This window comes from Piliocolobus tephrosceles, chromosome 19 (genome assembly GCF_002776525.5).
Source record: "Piliocolobus tephrosceles isolate RC106 chromosome 19, ASM277652v3, whole genome shotgun sequence".
NCBI lineage: Eukaryota > Metazoa > Chordata > Mammalia > Primates > Cercopithecidae > Piliocolobus > Piliocolobus tephrosceles.
This window is the reverse complement of record NC_045452.1, coordinates 9,413,049-9,434,988: the sequence shown is the minus strand read 5'-3', so window position 1 is coordinate 9,434,988 and position 21,940 is coordinate 9,413,049. Positions and strand designations below refer to the sequence as shown.

The 21,940-nt window shown below is 49.9% G+C and overlaps 1 protein-coding gene across 1 annotated transcript in view; it reads left to right on the top strand.

Annotated features, from left to right (window-relative positions):
- TTC28 (tetratricopeptide repeat domain 28) overlaps positions 1-21,940 on the top strand; it is a 496,632-nt gene that overhangs the window by 437,012 nt on the left and 37,680 nt on the right. The window contains exon 12 of the mRNA XM_031934623.1: positions 8,068-8,208. Coding sequence (XP_031790483.1) covers positions 8,068-8,208 — 141 coding nt within the window. The remainder of the gene's footprint in view (positions 1-8,067; positions 8,209-21,940) is intronic.

The window sequence follows — 21,940 nt, the reverse complement described above, 5'->3', positions numbered from 1 at the left end:
TTTTGGTTTTGTAGCCTTGTAGTATAGTTTGAAGTCAGGTAGCTTGATGACTCCAGTTTGTTCTTTTTGCTTAGGATTGTCTTGGCTATGCAGGCTCTTTTTTGGTTCCATATGAACTTTAAAGTAGTTTTTTCCAATTCTGTGAAGAAAGTCAGTGGTAGCTTGATGGGGATAGCATTGAACCTATAAATTAGCTTGGGCAGTATGGCCATTTTCATGATATTGATTCTTACTATCCATGAGCATGGAATGTTCTTCCATTTGTTTGTGTCCTCCTTTATTTCATTGAGCGGTGGTTTGTAGTTCTCCTTGAAGAGGTCCTTCATATCCCTTGTAAGCTGGATTCCTAGGTATTTTATTCTCTTTGTAGTAATTGTGAATGGGAGTTCACTCAAGATTTGGCTCTCTGTTTGTCTATTATTGGTGTAGAGGAATGCTTGTGATTTTTGCACATTGATTTTGTATCCTGAGACTTTGCTAAAGTTGCTTATCAGCTTAAGGAAATTTTGGGCTGCGACGATGGGGTTTTCTAAATATACAGTCATGTCATCCACAGAGACAATTTGACTTCCTCTTTTCCTAATTGAGTATCCTTTATTTCTTTCTCTTGCCTGATTGCCCTAGGCAGAATTTCCAACACTATGTTGAATAGGAGTGGTGAGAGAGGGCATCCTTTTCTTGTGCCGGTTTTCAAAGGGAATGCTTCCAGTTTTTGCCCGTTCAGTATGGTATTGGCTGTGGATTTGTCATAAATAGCTCTTATTATTTTGAGATATGTTCCATCAATACCTAGTTTATTGAGAGTTTTTAGCACGAAGGACTGTTGAATTTTGTCGAAGGCCTTTTCTGCATCTGTTGAAATAATCGTGTGGTTTTTGTCATTGGTTCTGTTTATGTGATGGATTACAATTATTGATTTGCATATGTTGAACCAGCCTTGCATCCTAGGGATGAAGCCGACTTGATAGTGGTGGATAAGCTTTTTGATGTGCTGCTGGATTCGGTTTGCCAGTATTTTATTGAGGATTTTCACATCGATGTTCATTAGGGATATTGGCCTAAAATTCTCTTTTTTTGTTGTGTCTCTACCAGGCTTTGGTATCAGGACGATGCTGGCCTCATAAAATGAGTTAGGGAGAATTCCCTCTTTTTTTTTTTTTTTTTTTTTTTGAGACGGAGTCTCGCTCTGTCGCCCAGGTTGGAGTGTGGTGTCCGGATCTCAGCTCACTACAAGCTCCACCTCCCGGGTTTATGCCATTCTCCTGCCTCAGCCTCCCGAGTAGCAGCTGGGACTACAGGTGCCCGCCACCTCGCCCGGCTGGTTTTTTGTATTTGTTTTTTGGTAGAGACGGGGTTTCACTGGGTTAGCCAGGATGGTCTCGATCTCCTGACCTCGTGATCCACCCGTCTCGGCCTCCCAAAGTGCTGGGATTACAGGCTTGAGCCACCGCGCCCGGCCGATTCCCTCTTTTGCTATTGATTGAAATAGTTTCAGAAGGAATGGTACCAGCTCCTCTTCATACCTCTGGTAGAATTCGGCTGTGAATTCGTCTGGTCCTGGACTTTTTTTGTTTGGTAGGCTATTAGTTATTGCCTCAATTTCAGAACCTGTTATTGGTCTATATAGGGATTCAACTTCTTCCTGGTTTAGTCTTGGGAGAGTGTATGTGTCCAGGAATTTATCCATTTCTTCTAGATTTTCTAGTTTATTTGCATAGAGGTGTTTATAGTATTCTGTCATGGTAGTTTGTATTTCTGTGGGATCGTGGTGATATCCCCTTTATCATTTTTTATTGCATCTACTTGATTCTTCTCTCTTTTCTTCTTTATTAGTCTTGCTAGTGGTCTATCTATTTTGTTGATCTTTTCAGAAAACCGGCTCCTGGATTCATTGATTTTTTGAAGGGTTTTTTGTGTCTCTATCTCCTTCAGTTCTGCTCTGATCTTAGTTATTTCTTGCTGTCTGCTAGCTTTTGAATGTGTTTACTCTTGCTTCTCTAGTTCTTTTCATTGTGATGTTAGGGTGTCGATTTTAGATTTCTCCTACTTTCTCTTGTGGGCATTTAGTGCTATAAATTTCCCTCTACACACTGCTTTAAATGTGTCCCAGAGATTCTGGTACATTGTGTCTTTGTTCTCACTGGTTTCAAAGAACATCTTTATTTCTGCCTTCATTTCCTTATGTACCCAGTAGTTATTCAGGAGCAGGTTGTTCAGTTTCCATGTAGTTATGTGGTTTTGAGCGAGTTTCTTAATCCTGAGTTCTAATTTGATTGCACTGGGGTCTGAGAGACAGTTTGTTGTGATTTCTGTTCTTTTACATTTGCTGAGGAGTGTTTTACTACCAACTATGTGGTCAATTTTAGAATAAGTGTGATGTGGTGCTGAGAAGAGTGTATATTCTGTTGATTTGGGGTGGAGAGTTCTGTAGATGTCTATTAGGTCCACTTGGTCCAGAGATGAGTTCAAGTCCTGGATATCCTTGTTAACCTTCTGTCTCATTGATCTGTCTAATATTGACAGAGGGGTGTTAAAGTTTCCCATTATTATTGTGTGGGAGTCTAAGTCTCTTTGTAGGTCTCTAAGGACTTGCTTTATGAATCTGGATGCTCCTGTATTGGGTGCATATATATTTAGGATAGTTAGCTCTTCTTGTTGACTTGATCCCTTTACCATTTATGTAGTGGACCTTCTTTGTCTCTTTTGATCTTTGTTGGTTTAAAGTCTGTTTCATCAGAGACTAAGATTGCAACTAAATTGCTTTTTTTTTGCCCAGGCTCTTTTCATCTTAAAAGTTTACTAATTGTTAGTAAGAAAAAATAGACAGGAACTGGTAAGTAAGTCACATGGGAAAGTTTCAAAGGTCTCAGAAATCTTGAGTTCCCAAAAGTCTCATGTCTTCATTTTCTGGTGCTCTTGCTAAGTGGTTACTGGGAAAAATGGGTGGGCCTTTTCAGCTGTTGGCAGATCAGCCCATGCAAAACCTAGTAAGTGCTCATGGTATTGTCATCTGTGCACCTTTTCAGATCTCCAAGATACCCTCTGCTTCCTGGTTATAGAATCCCCAACATAGGGTACTGGCACAGTTAGACCTGGCCTCTCAGAATCAGAAGGCAAAAAATGATTATGGGAAGTAGCTGCAAATGCACTAACTCTTGCTTTCTGAAGTTTTACCAATTGCAAAAAGATCCTCGCTTTGAAAAAAGGAGTGTTTTGCTGCCTTTGATCTGCTCCCATCGGGCATGGGGCCAGCGGTGTAGGAGCTGTCTCACTGCCCTGTGCACAGGAAACTGAAGATGGAGTTTCTCGCCTGTCATTTCCAGCTTCAGGGTTGCAATTGGTTGGTCTTTGGCAAGTAACTGGTTATCAGTGCACAAGAAGCCTGGAGGGGGGCGGGGAATGGAGACAGAATGAGTTAGTAAAAGGATGTTGAGACATAAATAAAAGTGTGCCTTGTGGAGCTTCAGTTGCAACTGTCAGGGGAATGACAGAGAGCAAGCATGTTCTTGGAGAGATCAGGTGGCCATGCTTGCAAATGAAAATCCTATCTGGAGCCTCTTGCCAAGCCATGTCCCCAAGAACAGGATGAGCTCTGGCACAGCTCTGAGGTGCTTGATTCATGAGCCATTTCCTTCTCTCTGGGGAAAGCTGCACGTGAACAGCATTTTGGAGCCTGCCTCTAGTGACGGCATGATTTATATTCCCCAGAGTAGGCAGGATCTGGGCTTCTCACAGAGTCCCTGGAACAGATGCTAGCAGGGCAGGTAGGTACCATGAAGCAGCTACTGCCTGCCTCTGGACTGCTCCCTCTCTCCAGCTCCCCTCTCAGCCCTCGCCAGGAGGTATACCTTGCTGCCCTCTGCTTAAGCCAGCTTGACTTTGACCTTTTGCCCTCACTGTTCTCCATGACCATAATGATCCAGACCTCAACCTTCTACCTAACTCCAGGCAAAAGACTAGGGTCAGGTCCAGGCAGGACTCTGGCTGATGAGCAAGTGCCAAGTCAGGCCCCTGGAACAAGAACAGAGTCCTCTTTTACCCTCCAGAGTCCAGGAGTAGAAAGGGTCCAAGAAGGACGTCTGAGCCAGAATCCTCATGCCTAGAGAGCCACAAAGGAAGGAGAAATCGAGTGTGTGGCCAAGTCTGGAGGGCAAGACAGGTAGGCAGGGCCAAGGGTCCAGAGCTGGTTAGACAGGAGTGGAACGTAAGCACTGGGAAGAAAAGACAGACGGAATCTTAGCTTTTGGTGCCTCCCTAGCTTGCCAGTGCTGAGCAGCTGGTGGGCCAGGAGTGCCCTCCTTTTCCACTCTTCCTGTCTTGCTACCTGGCTCACGTGCCCTCTCTCCCTCGAGTTATCCTCTGCTGAGCTATGACTGCCAGTTTTGTCTGCAAACCCAATGTGTCTCTATTGTTTCTTCGTTTCAGATCATGGCCATCAGAATAGTGGCTAAAATCAGGCCGTAAGACTAAATGCTTTAGGGGCTCTTTCTGCACAGCCACTGTTTGTTTATTCACATTCTCATATTCATTCCCTCCTCCTCTCTTTCTTTTCTTGCTCTCTCCCCTGCTTATCCTGTACTGATTGTTCATTCAATCTCTCTCTATACATACATGTGCTACTATGTAGTAATTTATTTTTCATGTTGCAGAGATTAGTGTGCCTATCTAGCAGCTTCTCAGGGCAGAAGTGTTCTTCCTTTGAATAATCCCAGCCCCAGCTGAGTGTCTTGGATGTACTGGTTGCACAGTGAGTTTCTGAGGATTGGTCAACCTAATGACCTCATCAATGAGTAAGGGGCACCAAAGCTTATCTTACTTTCCTGACTTCCTCCCAGGATTTGGTAATAGCAGGATTTATTTTGTTTTTTAAATTAACATTCAGTATGTATCAGTCAGTATCAAAGCAAGAATAAGAAACCACACAATAATTTGAACAGAGATTGGAGTAAAAGGGATTGGCTAGTAATAAGGAAGAACTAAAGGATATTAGTCATACCAGATAGTACACACCTTGAAGGCAACTATAATGTGACTCTCATCTATTTAGCCCCTATAGTTCTTACACATGGTTCCCACCCAGTAATCATTGTTGAAGCAATATGGATTGAATCAGGACCTATGGTGACCAGATGTGCCATCTGTAGAAAGTCACTCAGAGAAATGGGTGCAGGAGAGTGAGTGTGCTGTGAGAACCGGTGGCAAGGCACCAGGGACTCCTACTATATAGATATGAGGCTTGTTTTGTAAATGGGAGATCCCTTTATCTATGACATCGCCTGTTTGTTTTTCCTTTCAGTGTTAATACTTTGAAGGGTCAGGAAATAGGAAACAACCCCATTAAGCAGGAGATACTGAGGGCTCAGTCTGTGGCTGACAGTAAGAACAGAACTGCAAGATAATGGAGGCTGATACAGGTCCCAGGCAATTCTTCTCCCCTTTGCAAAGTGCTGAATGACAAGCCGATTTCTCAGCTCCAAGCAGGCAGTTGTATTCAGATGATAAATGTGTCCCTGGACAGAGGAGCTTGTTGAGTAATATTTACCAGGGTCTCTGTGAAGGGCCTTCAGCTCCCAAAGGAGCCTTTCAAGTCTTCACCTGCTTGCCTGTTCAGTTGACGTCCACCAGGCAGTGAGAAGAATAAAAGCTGTCCAACATGATGGAAGCTTGGTGATTTGTTTCGATGCTAGAAGTTTCCTGGTTTCTCCTAATTCCTATATTCAGCCCCTCTCTGTCGAAGTCAAACCCCAGGAGAGAAGCATGAAGTCTGTGAGAAGCTTAGAGCCTTTTAGGGGGAGGGGGAGGGAGGTCAGTGAGTGCCACAGATCTGAGCTGGACTCAGACCCAGCTCTACCACCTAATTAATACTTTTTAGCCCAGTTCCTTGGATTCCCCAAACCTCTGTCACCTTAGATATAAGATAGAGATAATAAGACCTACCTCACAGAGTTGTCATAGAGATAAAATTAAATCTGTGTAAAAATACTTGGCACATTATAAAATTCTCTCCAGCATACGTCATTCATTCATTCAGCAGTTTCCCACTGCATAGCTGCTGCATGCCAGGTACTGCACTATGTTTAAAGAGCCAGTTCCAGACTGTGAAGGCTGGGAACAAAAGCAGGCCAATAGCCAGGACTTTACCAGTCATCAGTGTGGTTCTGAGATAATTACTAGATGTTTTTATCTGGGTTTTCCAGAGAAACAGAACCAATAAAAGATCACACACACACACAATATATACACATACACACACACACATACACACACACACAACACATAGATATAAATAGGATGTGCTTGTATGTATATTTATTTATTTTTATAAAGAGATAAAGGAAACTTATTATAAGGAATTGGTTCATGTGGTTATGGAGACTGAGAAGCCCCAGGATCTGCTGCAGCAAGCTGGAGACCCAGGAAAGCCAGTGGTGTAAGTTTCAGTTCAAGTCCAAGCCTGAAGGCAAAAGATTGATGCCTTAGGTTGGTGACAGCACAGAAAGAGCACATTTTCTCTTTCTCTACCTTTTTGCTCTATCCAGGCCTTCAATGGATAAGCAGATGCGGCCCACTCATGCTGGGGAGGGCAGTCTACTTTACTCAGTCTACCAGCTTAAATGGTAATCTCATCTAGAAATACCCTCACAAACACACCCCAAATAATGTTTAACCAAATATCTGCGAACCCTGCAGCCCAGTCACGTTGACATAAATTTAGCCCTTACACCAGGGTTGGTGTTCACATAGAGCATTCAAGTTTGCATAGCAGCTTTACATGCCATATCTTATTTGGCCCCCAGAATGAGCCGGTGAGGGGCTTATTTCCCTTCTCTGTCACAGGTGTCACCAGCTTGGCCATTTGAAGTGGGTCATGTTTGCCTTAAACCCAAATCTCTATGCACCAAGCCTTATTCCTCTTAGCGATAGGTGGTCTGCCCCTTTCCAGAGTCCCACCTGCTTAGCACACAAGGGGCTAGTGACTGACTGCTGCCTGCAGTGCCCTAGTGCCCTCCACTTCTTTACGCCAGTCCTTAGCAGGAAGGTCTGAAAGTAGTTTTCCTGTGGGCGAAGTATCAGTAAGCATCTCAGCAAAGCATCTCAGCAAAGTCTGAATGTGTTCCTGATGCCTAGGATAGGTGAGGGCTCAACATAGAGATGCGCCTTCGTGAGCCTCAGTTGGTTGGGAGGCATGGTGTGGCATGGAGGAGGATGACTGCAGGCCGGTAGTGCTCCCACAGACACATTAGCCACGGCCTGGCTGTCCGTGTCTCATCAGGGCACAGTGCATGGCTTTTACATTTATTAAGCCTTTTGCCATTTTAATCATGCTGATGAATCAAGGTACTCCTGGGTATTTCTGTTTACTTAAAACACATTGTGAGATGTTCTGTTAAAGTCTGTCATAGGGGAAATATGAATTTATTAATTCAAAAATGGTCACCTCCTCATGCTGAGCTTGGAAAATGGGCCAAATCAGCAGCAGTTCTCACGTTTGCGTTTCCAGCAGTGCCTGCCCTGCTAGCATTGCAGCCACTTGTCAGCATGTTTGTCCCCTCATCTGGAAAATGCCATTTTAGGCTGCATGTCCCCCTTGCCTATGACAGTACCCAACACGATGTAGGTACTTCGTTACTGTTTCTGGAATGGACTGGACTGCAGCTTGTGCAGGGAGGATTGCCTCACAGCTGCACTTGCCTCAGCTCTACTCTGGGAAGAGTGCGTGGCCAGCCCATCACAGACAGCACCTCACCTAGTCTGTCATGCATATGCCAGATGCTGGGAATACAATTCTTATTCAGACACAGCTCCTGCCTGTAGAGAGTTCACAGCAGAGTCAGGGGTGACAGCCCATAAACAACCAACTAGAGTTCATCTTGAGAAGCAGTGGACAAAAGAAGTTCAGGAAGAGGGCCTCAGGGACACTGAGGAGGGAGTGGGGTGATGCTGGCATCTGGAGGCAATGGTACTAGAGGATCGTTTGGTGACAGAATGGCACAGGACCTCAGAGCTGACTTCCATACCTCAGTGCTTCATTTCTCTGATTGGCTTTTTCTGCAATTTTTCCTGCAGGGCCTGTGCCGGCAGTGAGACAGAGAGTGAAGCAGGAGACATCATGGACCAGCAATTTGAAGAGATGAACAACAAACTCAACTCTGTCACTGACCCCACTGGCTTTCTGCGGATGGTTCGCCGCAATAACCTCTTTAACAGGTGCGTGTAGGGTGCTTTCCCTAGGCCCAGTGCAGGGCAGGGTGCTCTGAGCACAGATAATGTGCTTTTAGTGGATGTTCCTTCCGGCTGGTTAGGCTTCTGGCTCAGGTCATGCATTTGCAGCAGCAAGCGTGATGCTTCCACAGTCCCATACCCGTCAGGGCCTCTGCTTCACAGCAGCATCTCCAGCTCAAGTGAGAAAACAGTGACAGGCTTGATGTGACAACCCTCATTTGGCTGGGATGGGAGTCCCAGGGGACAGTCGGCTGCTTCTTCACATAGCCTCAGAGCTGACTTTCCAAACGTCAGGCAGAAGCCAGAGTAACTTCACATACTTCTTTGCTAGCTTCTGCAGGTAACTCATGGGTACCTGCACTGACTTCCTGGCCTGAGATTCAGGGAAGTCAGGGAGAGTGAGAATGCTGGTGCTGTTGGAAGGAGAAACTGGGCCTAGGAATGCACTCATCCAGACCCAGGCTCACTCATCTGTGCCAAGACCTCAGTTCCCTGTCACTTGACTAAATAGTTCTTAATGGCTTTAAGATGAAGCGAGTTTGAAATTTCCAAGCCAGCACACCCTTTCATCTTTTTCTTAGGAGTGATACCCGAGCTGGGTCCAGGTAAACAGGGCAGACAGTTGGGGTTAAGGGACACCTGTCCCACTGTTGTTTAGTTGCCTGGCAACAACCTAGGAGTACATTTTGATAGACCTCTTTGGAAAGACATCACAGACTCCCTAGGTCCCTGCCGCAACCTGAGGGCCTGCCTTTAAAGGGCAGCTGGTTGACCCTAGAACACAGGTGGGAAGTGACTATGCACTGAGTGGGAGGCAGTCTCTCTGCTTGGCAGCCCTGCTGTGCAGGGCATTGTGTGCCCTGTCTGTTCCTACTCCAGGCCCTGGTTTCCTCTCATTATTGTGCTGTCAGAGTGACAAATGTGTGTTGACTTTCCCAGGGCTGAGTTGAGTGGGAAGGGAGCCAAGGACAGGGGATGTAGGAGCTGGCAGCCTGGTTGTAAGGAGGCCAGAATTTCAAGCTAGTTCACGCCTAGTTCCTTCTTCCCAGCCACCTTCACAGGTGTCCCTTATGGCTTTTGGTTTCATGTAGGGATCCACCAGGTTTGCGGAGGCCTGGGATTGGGCCTGGATGCATGTTCTTGCTCTGCCAACTTCTCAGCCAGTGAAGGCAGATGACACTTACCTCTGCCAGGTGATGCAAGCTGTGGTGATAAACTAGAGTGTAAAGAGCTCAGAGTGCAGCCTCTGGCCTTGCCACACCAGCTGTAGGACACTAGGGAGGGCAGTTTCACCTCTGTCAGTCTCAGTCTCGTCATCTGTGAAATGGGGATGGCTTCTTACCCTGCAGGGTTCCTGTAATGTGGGAATAATGGAGCCAATGTATAAATAACACGCTGACCAACTTAACATGTGGAAGACATTGTACAACTGGTGGGTTTCTGTTGTTTTAAGTAAAGTGGGAAGAATAGTGCTAAACTTAAATTCTTAACGTGGGTGGGGAAACTTTGGAAGGGATGAGATGTCTATGTGCCTATGCAGCAGCTGTTGGCCACCTTGGGTTGTAGCCTCCCCCATCCTTCTTCCCTTCCTACCTCAAGTCCTTCACATGAGAGAGCTGCCAAAGCAGACGGTCAGGCATCCATGGTGACCTGCTTGCAGACACTCCAGCAGTCAGGAACCAGTTCCCCCAGGACCTCAGCTCTATGGAAGAAAAGGGTCAAGCCAGGCATATCTAGGGCCCTAGGTAATCAACCCTGGGCTTTGGGTCGGTGTGCATTTTGAATGGTGGAGTGAACATTTTGGAAAGATGGTTTCTGTCCTTCTGAGCAGCCCTGCAGTAACTCCAGTGAGCACAGTACTGTAGATTAATTTGTTGGTTCACTGATACAACACAATCTCCGTCCCCAGCCAGGCTGAGTATTGTGCCCAGCCCTGAGGACTGAGTGGGGAGCAGCAAGGCCCACAGCCCTGAGCTTGCACCCAGCTCCATTGGCAAGGTCTGATCCAACCCAGTCCCACCCTCAGAAAAGCAAAGGAGTTGAAAGAGTCTCTGCAGACTCTTCCAATCCCGACCCTTTGGATGAGGGAAATAGCCGGCATTCTTCTCGCTTCAATGCAGTGAGCCTTAAGGCCCAGGTAAGTTTGTAACACTGTGTATTCTCTAGTGCCTCTCTCAGAAGCCAGAAAGCGGGGTTCTGGCCTTCATCCACAAGAGAGTGGAGCTGCAGCTGAGGGAACCATGGAGGCAAAGGTATCCCTGTTAAAACAGTGCAAACTTCCCTCACATCTTATAGCTCAGCACACATAGGCCAGAGAGGAGGGAGGTCTACCCATGAACAGGTGCCAAAACATGCCTCGCAGCTTCCCTGCCAGCCTGTCCCTGCTCTGCTGTGGGGTCCCAGGCCTCCCTCTCTGTCCCACATATGGCCAGGGATCTGGGCTAAGAGGTGCACTGGCTTGTGACTGAACAGAGCGGCTAGAAGTGGCGTTTCTGCAGATTGCTGATAGTGGCTAGCATTTGCAGAGTGCTCGTACCCTGGAGCCAACAGAGGTGACATGGAAGCAACCGTGTGTGTGGGGCCTTGTGTGCTGGAGCAGTAAGGGCTCCCCTCTCCAGGGGCTCTCTAGCTCAGTGATTTTATGGATTCCTTGGCCCCTTTGTTCCTGGGTGGTTTGCTGGACTGATTTGGCAATGAGGCCACTGTAGCTAATGCAAGTCAAGTGAGACTTGGCTTTAGGTTTTTCTCCCTTGCCACTTCAGGAATCGGTCTTTGTTCTGCTGTCATTTTTGAGATCTCTGCAATCACTATTTTTCTTCTTGCCTATTGGCAGAAAACACATTTGCATTTTAAACTCAGGGTAGGCACCGCTATTGAATGAAAAACAAAGACCCTTCTCTTGGCTAGCACCCTGACCTTGGTGTGAGCCCCAGAGGGCAGAGCAGCAGCCCTATGCTTTGGGAGTGACGCTGAGGACTGGTAGGCTAGCACATGCATGTAAGTGTCTGTGTGTGGGTAGGGGGAGGTTCTGTGGGAATGTATGTATGTATTTGTATGTGCAGAGTTGTATTTGTATGTGTGTGTTTGTGTGTGGTATGTATAAATGGTATGTGTGTATGTGACTGGACCTCGGGCAGTCAGCAGATCACATTTGCTGTAGAAAAGAGAAGGAAGAACAGGACAGGCTTTTGACTGCATCCTGGATCCTGGACTACAGGGAGTGCCTTGGTATTAAGTAAGGTGCACCCATCCAGAGTCATTTAGGGCCAGTACCCCAGAGAAGTTTCCTGACTTCTGTAAGCCACCATTGGTACAACAAGCATCCTAGGTCTTTAATTTTCCACATTATATCTGTGTGTGACACAATGTGGAGAGGAACTTTCTTATTGTCCAGAGAGCAGTGACTAGAGCCAAAACAGAGGACAAAGAAGTAAGTCTCCTTATTCTAAAGAGAGATGCACAACAGGGCCAGAGCCCACCCTCAGGTCTCTGCAACTTCCCTCTAGTGCCCTGCGACACACTCCCGTTCTCTCACAGAAGACTGGACAAGGAATCAGCAAGAGAGAACCTCAGCTTGGTTGGGGGTCATTCTAGAGAATCGCCAGCAAAAACTGGGGTCCTGCTAGATGAGGAAAGAGGCATCTCCATCCCATGGGCCCGACCTCCATGACTATAGAGCAGGGAGAAAAGAAAGTAGGGAGAATGCCAGGTGGGAGTGGGATGGCCACAGTGCTCAGCGTGCCCACATTTAACGTGGCACGGGTGTGTGTGTGTGTCCTGCTGTGTGGGTCACATGGGCCTAGCGCCTTACTGGTTCCCCACCCAGGAGACTGTCTGCTGGGCAGGGACCTCAGCCACACGTTGTAGAGTGTGCAGCCAGTGGCAGAGGGGAGGGGTTCTGGGGGAGCCAGAGCTGGCTGCCATGTTGAGGGGTGCAGAGGAAGCCCTGCAGAGCTTTTGCCTGCCCCCTTCCCCCTCTGCCCTCAACACCTGAGGGTCAGGCCCTGAAAGTGGAGAGGCAGTAGTGCTCCCAGAGCCTATCCTGCCCTCCAAATCCATGCATGAAAGCCTGGCCTGCAGTGGAGTTGGGAGGGAATGCAGTGACTGTAATACACAGGACGATTTCCTAAAGGCATAGGGAAGAAAGTATCAGCAGGACAGTGGAGAGCGGTGACTGGAGAGGGGAGCTGTCTCCACAAGACCAGCCTGACCAGTAAGCTGAGACCTGGCACACATGTGTCCTGCTGTGTGTGCGTGTGCATGGATGTGTAGTTGTAGTTCTTTTTTTGTTTAGAGACAGCGTCACACTCTGTCACCCAGGCTGGGTTATAGTGGTGCCATCATAACTAACTGCAGCCTCAAACTCCTGGGCTCAAGCGATCCTCCTGCCTGAGCCTCCTGAGTAGCAGGGACCACAGGTGCACACCACCTCACCTGGCTAATTTTTTAAAATTATGTTTTTGTAGAGACAGGTTCTTGCTATTTGGCCCAGGCTGGCTCAAGTGATCCTCTCACCGTGGCCTCCCAAAATGCTGGGATCACAGATGTGAGTCTCCGTGCCTGGCCAGACTGTGGTTCTTTATGAACATACATGAGGGCCACCCTGCTTTAGGGCCATACAGAGGTGTGCTGCAGCAGTGCTGCAAAAGCCCAGTGTAGGCCAGCGATCTGCTGATCACTGTCTTCCTAGGTCTAGGCCTTTGTCTGTGGTGAGGCACACAGTGCAGAGGAGAAATCTTGGGCTCTGGGGCCAGCCAGACCTTGATTTGAAACCTGGCTCTGCCCTTTGTTAAGGTGAACTTCAACTTTTTGCATTTGCTTACTGATAGAGTTGTTACTAGGACGCAATAAGGGTAATGATGACTAGATCAATCCTGCTGTGTAGTAAGTAGTTTCTTTCTCTCCCCACCTTGAGTCTGAGGTTTCTATGGCACCAAAGGCTCTTTTTTAAGGGGTGAATTAACTACTTAAAAGATCCAAAAGATAAAATCGCCACCAAGAAACTGATAGATTGATGCTTCTTCCTGCTACAACCTCTCTCAGGGCCACTGGAAACACTTTGAATAAATGCAGAGTGATGACCCAATCTGCCGTCAGCTACAGCTATAGCCCTGGCTTTGAACCCCCAAGATTGCATACCCAGCTTTCTGGCTGGGGTCCTGCATCCCTGTCCCCTGCTCCTTATTGGTGCCTCTTTGGCTTCTGGCCCCAATAAGGAGCTGAGTGTTCTCTCCACCTCTGACCTCCAGGTCATCTGTGCCACATTAAATGTAGGCATGCACAGCATGCCATGGCTGCCATCCACCCATATTCACCTCACTGTGACCATTCTGGGCAAGGATCTTCCCTGCCAACAGCTGCTGCAGCTGTTGGTTCCAGTCACCAGGCTTTGGGCAGGAGCCTCTGTCCTGTCCCTGCCTATCTTGATGCCTGTCAACAGCCTCAAACAGTTGCTGGTGCTCCGCAAGGTGAATTGCCCCAAGTCTGCCCGCTTGTCAGTGCCAGAGATGAAATCTGCCCCTCACTGGACGTGACTTTGTCCCTCACACTGATCCCGTTACCACCCACCTGGGACAGGCTGACGGTCATCGCTGTCCTCCCCTCTGGCTGGGGCGCGGTTTTGTTTGTGTCCCTCTCTCGACAGGAGTCACAGGAGCTCCAGTGGAGTTGGGTGGAAGTGTGGAGCTTGGCATCTGAGTACTTCACAGTCCCACCCTGCCATTCTTCCCATTTCCTGTTCCATTTTCACCCCACCCTCTGTCCTAACCCAAAGGAACCCCAGACCTGCCCATTCACATCTCAGGGTTTTCACTTGGGCATGGGGACATGGCCAAAGAGGGCTTTACCCTGAGGCACTGTGTCAAACAGAGCATCTTTCACGAATCCATCCTGCATTGCCCCTACTGGAAATCATTTCTCTCTTCTCTATAACTTCCTGGTGCTTTATCTGTGGGTAGGAGCCACAACCTTGCACCTTGCATTCGTCACCTGTGTCCATGCCCTCTCCCCTCCCAGGCTGTGCATTCGCCCAAGGCTCAGTCACTTCTGATTTATCTCTGTACCCCCCAAGGAGCCTAGCAGGCTGCCGTTTGTTAAGTAGGTACAGGCATGGAAGGAAAGAAGGAAGGAAGGAAGGGAGGGAGGGAGGGAAAGAGGGAAGGAGGGAGGGAGGGAATTAAGTAACTATAGCAACAATAGCAACGATGATAATGACAGCAGTGTGTGTCTGCTGATTACTTCCCAGCACTCAGGACTGTACTAAGTGCTTTACATGTGTTATCTTAGTCAATCCCTGCAGCAACCATGAGGGGTACTATGATGACACTAAGGCTTAGAGATGTTAAGTTAGTTGCCCAGGATCTCACAGCTAGAAAATGACAGAGCCAGCATTAGGAGCCAGGTCTTCCAGACTCCAAAGACAGTGCTCTAGCCCCACAGGCCTTCATCCATCTAACTCCCTTGCCAAGTGATTACCCATCTTTTCCCTGAATTCCTCCCATGACAGGGAGCTTACTAGTACCTCCTGAGGCAGCACATTCTGTCTTCAGACAACTCTGACTAATCCAACTCTGGAGGTTCTCTGTGAACAAGTGAATTAGACCCGACAGGTTTGTTTTCAGGGACAGGCTTGGACCCACAAATTGCTTGAAAGTGCAAAGTCCTTTGGAAGGGGCTTTTGCTATATTGCTGGACATGCATCAGCTGGGCAGGCTACCACACACAGGGCTGTCTTTTCTTCTCTCCATCCCTGAGCACTTGAGAAGCCCACCCCAATGACTGTCTGGCCCAGGCCTTTGTTCTAATCTCTGAATGAGGTCAGTAGGAAAAGCCTGTACAAGGCTGGCCTGGGCATCAGGTTCTTTTAAGGTGAGCATCTCCAGGCTTGGCCTCAGAGCCTCATACTCGTTACAGTAAAGAGCAGATGGCCACAGCACAATGCCCAGAGTGGGCAGAGGCCAGGCACCACCAACTGTTGCCATGGCTCCTGCAGGAGGGCAGGTGCAGACCCTTTTGGTGGAGGCATGTGCCACAACCCTTAGCCCAGGCAGGGAACCTACCACGGACCCAACATGCCCAGGAGAGTCCAAGAGCAAGGGGAGAGAAGCCACATGCAGCGCCACACTCATTCCTGGGCTTGAGAGAAGCCAGGCACCACCGGTAGAGCCAGGGTCCCCGCCTGTGCCTGCCCAGCCTTGTGGCTCTTCTCTGGAGGAGCAGCCAGACACGTGGCAATTAAGGAGGGGAACAAGCAGAAGCACCCACAGCTTATTGCATAAGTACTTAAAATGCAGTGTTCACCATGTTCACCTCCCAGATGAGACAACCTTTCGTGTGAGGATGTTCATGGAGGGAAGTCACTGAATGGTTTCAGAATCCTGTTTTTTAATTGAATTGAGGCATCTCTGGTTACTTGAATATAATGTATTTGTCAATTAATTTTTCCATTGTTGTCTTAAAACTCAGGTTCAAATCTCAGCCCAGCTACCTCAGAAGATGCAGCTCAGCTGAGAGCCCCAGAGGGGATTTGGGAGCATCCTGGTTAGGGCTCAATTGAGGGAAGAAGGAACCAAAGGATTTTCTAGGTAGATCCCAGCAGAGCAGGAGCTATACTCATAGTCTGCCAGGTGCAGTCCTTGCCTGTGAGGCAGGAAGCTGCACCCCAGAGGGGTTGAGGGGCTCACCTGAGTGAGTGTGAGCAGGTGAGTGGGTGAGGGGCAGAGGCAGGATTCCTCCCAGGACAGCCTGACCACAGAGCAGCACAGAGGGCATGGCAGGTGAACATGTGCAATAAACATATCCTGAGAAGGTGAAGACCATGTGTCTGATCAGAAGAGAAATGACAGGGCTGAGAAATGGCAGCCACACCTTGAATGAGCTGCCATCACCGAGGACCCTCCCTGACCCCTGCAGAACTCTGACCTGGGGACAGAGTCTTCACAGATGGCCCCTGGACTGGTACTGTGTGCAGTGTCTGCCTTTCTGGGATAGAGGGCACAAATCAGATGAGGCAGATGAGGGTTCAGGGCCTGATGCCACACAGCACTAGACTTTCAGCTCCCCAGAGAGCAGAGGGCCCCCCCCCCCAAGCCACAGGCTTTCTGCTGTGTGACTGCATGGAGCAGCAGGGCCTTTCCCCTGATGTCGCTGCCTTAGAGGAGATGTTTAACCTTGCGTCTTTGTTTACTCATTAGTAACAGTGAATGGCGCTAAGGGCTAGAAGAGGATGCAAGTAGTGTACTCACGTTACAGCCCAGAAGATGACGGGGACCCACCTAGCCCTGAGATTCCATGTCTGTACTCTAGAAGGTGCCCCATTATCAGTTTAGTTCCCTTCTCACCTCTCCCTTCCGGTAATCCGAAAGATGTCATGACCAGATGTGCCCTGGGGTGAGCGTTCCTGGCCCTATGTCTAGACAGACCATGAAGGAACCAAGTGCCTGGTGAGGAATTGAGCCCCAGAGGAGCAGGAGGGCGGGACATAGGGAAGAGGCGGAAAGGAAGACACTCCCAGAGACCTCGTTCTGCCACCTGTGTTCAAGCGTTAAGATCAGATGCACCCATGCGAGCACACATGTACACAGCTGCTATCGGGCCTTGCATGGTCCTCATCAAATTGTGAACTCCAGGAGGGCAAGGACCAGATCTCCCTGTTCACTGAATTCCCCCACTGCAGCTTGCCCAGGGCCACCAAGGAGGCACTTAGCCCTTGTTGAATGGGTGAATGAGCACCACCTTTCTCTTTGGTGCCGTGAGAGGCAAAGCCTTCCCTCAGGTTGCCCCTTCATGCGTTTCTCAGGTGGCACCCTTCCTAGCTGCCCCTCCCCAGGCAGTCTAACAGTGCTGCTCCCACGGTAGTGTGGCTGCCTCTGGGTCGATGCGTGTGGAGCAGACAGCCCCAGCCAGCCAGTGAGGTTCTTCGAGATTGCACTAAGCTCTAGCCTGCTTGTTCCTGCCTCCTGGCCACCTGGTCAGCCCTACTGCAGAGACAGGAGCGCCAGAATCTCAGGGCTAGGTGGGCCCCCGCCATCCTGGTCATCTTCAGGCTTGAGCCAGAGCCCTTTTCTTAGCCTTGGCTGAGGGAGAGTCAAGCTCCTGTTTCTTCATCTACTGACCCCACATAGACACGTCTCTGCCAAGGAGGCAGTGCTGTGTTCTTCACATGGGAGACCTGATTCCCCAATGCCAGACTGCTGCAGAAATGCTGCCTTGGAAGCCAGGTGAGAGGTGACAGAGCAGAGTGGGTTGAGGTGAGAGCCTGCCTCGCAGAAGGTGGGGCGGGCAGACTTCACAGGGAGGTCCATCAGGTCCCAGCTGCCCAAAAGAGCTTGTTCGGCCCAAGCAGAGTGGGTGCATTTCGCTCTCCACCTCAGAGTGTGAGAGCCTGAGAAAGCTGTGTGTGTGTGTGTGTTGGGGGGTTGGGCGGACTTGCCCAGGCTGCTGTCTGCACCATGAATTAACTCCCTTTAAGCTGAGTGTGGATGGGAAGCCAGGGAGCAGCTGCTCACCTGGGCAGGCTCATACTCGCTCACAGGCACTGCTGCAGCACAGACTGCCCAAAGGAGTGTGAGCAGTGCGCCGGCTTCCTCCTGCCTCGGGAAGAGATTCCTTCATCCTCGCTGAAGGGGAGATTCATGAGCAATGAGGGCAGCCCAACCCAGCTGGCATTTGTCATCACTGCAGAGACAAGAACCACACCCCTGACCCCTCTGCCCCTTGTCCACTCTTCACAGACCCTCTGTGGCTTCACCTTTCTCTCCATGTACGCTGGGCCCTCTCCTTTTCCCACCACCACACAGATTGTGTGCTTTGGAGAAACTGAAAATGTTCCTGAAGTAGGTTAATAAATATCATCTGAAGAATGATAAAGACAGGGTGAGGTAAGAAGATCCTCTGCTGAGAGCTAGGCTGTTAGCCCAACTGGGTCCCGGGAGCCGTGGGCTGTGAGAAAAGTGAGCCAGTGCCACCTGCTGGAGCCCCGGGGTGGTGCATCTGTGAAGCCCGGAGTCACAGCCTCCAGGAGGGGCCACCCACCATCACACCATCTTTAGGAACACAGCGGCTGGGAGGGCACAGCAAAAGCCCCTATCCTGCCAAGTGGGAGGCCTGATGCCCTGCCAACCTGGTGGCTTTGTGCAGATCTCTTGCTCTTTCTGGTCCTTGGTTCCTCATCTGAAGAGGAGGAGTAACCTCACAGGCCCTGAGCCAGTGAGGCTGCCGTGGCAGGCCTGGCTGTGCCGGCAGAGGGGTGCATGTGTGCTCTTCTCTGGGCTGCCTTCATTCCTAAACGGGCAGCACAGCCCCTGCCACGGTTCACACTCCTGCCCCGTGGGAAGCATGTTTCTACCCCTTTCAAAGCTCTTATTCTAGCAAGTGAAAAGCGCTGTTCTCTAGAGCCCAGAAAGCTGAGACAGAGAAGTCAGCCGGGGTGAAAGGCCTGTGGAGATCAGAACAATACTATATATACTGTAAAGCACTGCCTTGAGGAGCCCCTGGCCCTCTGTGGCCGTTCTTCTACGAAGCAGTGAAGGACTAGGTTGTCGTGACAGTGCAGGAAGGTGGATGGCAGAGAGCAGGTCATCCCTCACACTCCAGTGCACACCTGTCAGCCGCCATGAGCATTCTGCCACCTGGGGCTCAGAGCCCGGGGTGCCTGCTGCCAGCCAGCTGTGACTCTGAGGCCCAAAACCACACCACCACAAGGACATGTATCAGCAGTGCCAACTCTCCCAGGCAGATTACAACACCAGAAAGCTGAGCCTGCACCCTAACTGTCCCATGCCTGATGCCCACGCAGGGGAAACACAGGAAGGGCTGAGGCTCAGCAGAGGGGTTGAAGGCTTGCCTAGATAGAGGAAATTTTTCATTTCTAAAACTAGAAGTTCTGGTTAGATTGATCACCAGTAAAAAAATAAAAATAAAAATAAAAATAAAAATAAAAAAAACCCTGGAAGAGGCCCTACAAGAACTTTAGCCCAACCCTTTATTTTACCAGCAAGAAAAAGAGGGAAGTAGAAAGTGACATTCCTTGACAGAGTCACAGCTCTTTGGTGACCTGTCTATGCAAACTGGTGGTCCACTCCCAGCTGTGAACAGTAAGGCTCAGGGCTAAGGAGCTGACTGAGTGCTTTGCTGTTTTGATCTGTTGGGAATATATCTTTATGCAGGTCTCTAGGCAGAGGTATCCCAGTAAGATAGCTGCAGTAGGTTGCTTTAACTGTTGCAGTGAGAACAGAAACTACATGTGAAAGGGAGCTCACCCCTACCAGCTCCCAGCAGTCTGCACAAGGCAGCAGCAGCACTATTGATGGTGGAGGCAAGGAAACCTCGGGTCCACCCATGCAACCAGAGAGGGGCTGTGTCCCGCCACATCCTGTCCTCTGAGTCACAGCCTGACACCCTCCCTGCCATGCGCACCTCCAGCAGAGGGCTCCCAGGGTTCAAGGGACCATCGGTAGCTCTCAGCCTTGTTCTCCTGCCCGCCATCCCCCCGGCCCCCAACTCCCATTCTCTGCCCCTGAGCCTATCACTCTCAGGGCAGTTCCCCAGTGGGGACCAGCCACATGTGGCTGCTGTCAAGGTGGACCAGGGCCACTAGCGTGGAGAAACCAGAGGCAGCTGCTGCCTGAAGAGCTACTAAGGAAGAGGCGTGGGCAGGAAGGAAGCACTGGGCCCAGCAGATGAAGGCCTGTGAAGGCTGCTGCTGCGGGGCCAGGCGGCTAGCCACAGATGCCTCCTGCTCAGGGAGAAAGTCTTGATGGATTTACTTTGACCTCAAATCATGGTTTCAGGTTGGTTGGTTGGTTTTTTGGTTTGTTGTTTGTTTCATAATTACTGACTGACTATTTCTAGTCTTTTGTTTTTATTTTGAAAAGGATCTCTCTAGGGACAAGTGCTCCCTGCCGCCCAACTGAATAGCAGCACAGATTAGAGTGGTATTCTCAAAGGCCTGCCCTGCCTGAGTGCAAGGGGCCCCATGGCCAGGTCCTGCTGGGCCCACCGAGACTGGGCTGGCTAGGGTCAGTGTCCAGGAGCTGTTGCTCCAGAGATAGTTGGTCTGTGAGCTGCTAGGTTGCAAAAAGGGCCAGGGTGGGAGGCTGAGAGCCAGCATTTGATGTGGCATCTAGGGGGCAGAGGTCAGCAAGTGTCAATGGGGCACAGGTGGGCTTGGTGGCCTGGAGAGAGCAAAACAAGGTCAAGTTCCAGGCAGGGGGTGCTTAGCTGAGACTCAGAGGGAGAGCCTTCACTGGAGCTTGGGTGCCCTGACCACCCCATTAGGATCTGGTTCTTGAAGAATCTGCACTGCCTGGGCACATACCCAGGTGCCCAGAGAGGGTCTTCCAGGAAATATTCCCAGATCAGACAGGTGCCTTGAATGGCTGCGTTTCCCAGCCCTGGTCAAAGATTCCTGACTGGCTTTCCAACTGAAGTTAGCCCAGGGTGAGGATGGTCTGATCATGGCTACTTTGCAACCCAGCCCTGGGGACGGGGGGAATGTTCTCAGGGGAGGGGTGTAGACACAGGTGGCCTCCTTATGCTCATCCCCTAGGAAAGAACTGGTAGCCTGGGGAGAGGAACTTCCTGATCAGGCAAGCCTGGTTGTTTACAGAGGTAAGAGGTACTGCTTCTCCCCATATATAACCCCAGAACCACTGCCCAGGCCCATCTGGCCCACTTTCTTCTTCAGCCTGCATCCCCACTCCTCTGTCCGCATGACTTCTCACACTCACTGCCCCAAGCACCCCAGTCTCTATTTCCCTATGTTGTTCCTCTGTTGGAATGACCACCTCCACTTTGTCCAGGCAGGGTACCACCAAATCATCGCTTGTGGCCCGGCTCAAATGGTGCTGTCCCAAAGAGGCTTCCCTCAGCTCAGCCCGACCAGCAGTGGGAGTCAGCAGCTTGTCCCCAGTGCTGCCCCACCTCCATTGGAACCCAGGGCAAGGCCCGTGGCCTGGGTGGCACCCATGGTGCCTGGTATATCATGGGCAGTGACATATGTGGGATGGGTTAGCGCCATCGGGCCCCTTAGATCATGGCATTTTCAATAAAAAGATGCCACCGCCATTAGCACTTAGGTCCTGGAATCCACAGCCTGGTCTCTGCCCTCCCGCCCCATGCCTGTCTCTAGCTCACACACCCAAGCCTTACCTGGCTCTCCACGCGCTGCAGCCATCCTCTCCAGGACCCACACTCCCTGCCCCTAGGTGACACTGCCCCTGATTGCAGGGCATGAAGCAGTGCCCAAGGTTGGGATTCAAGCTCAGCAGGTCTGTCCACCACTTCTTCAGACATTTTCCTCTTTTGAGTTGCTGGCTAGCATCAGACTCCAGCCTTTCCCTGGCACTTCCTTGTGCAGTTCAGCATTGCCAGTAGGGGTGCCCTGCCCAGACCTCCAGGGACTGCCCAACCCGACATCTTGTGCTCCTCAGGGAGGAGTCAGATGGGCCGGGTGTTTGGTTCTGATTTGTTGGAGTAAGTAGCCAAGTTTGGGAGCAGCTGAAGGAACTCCTAGGTCTCCCTGGACAGCTGGGGCTGTCCTGAGAACTCCCTAGAGCTGGGGTCTTTCTCTAGTAGGAGCCTTTTTGGTTCAAAGCCAAAGGGCCTTGAGGTTTGTGGAGTGTCCCCATCAGTCATCTTGAGGACCTTGGGCCACAGCATTGTCTGGGGGCATGGCACTCCCCCTAGTCACCCCCAGCTGGACTGATCAGACTCAGGA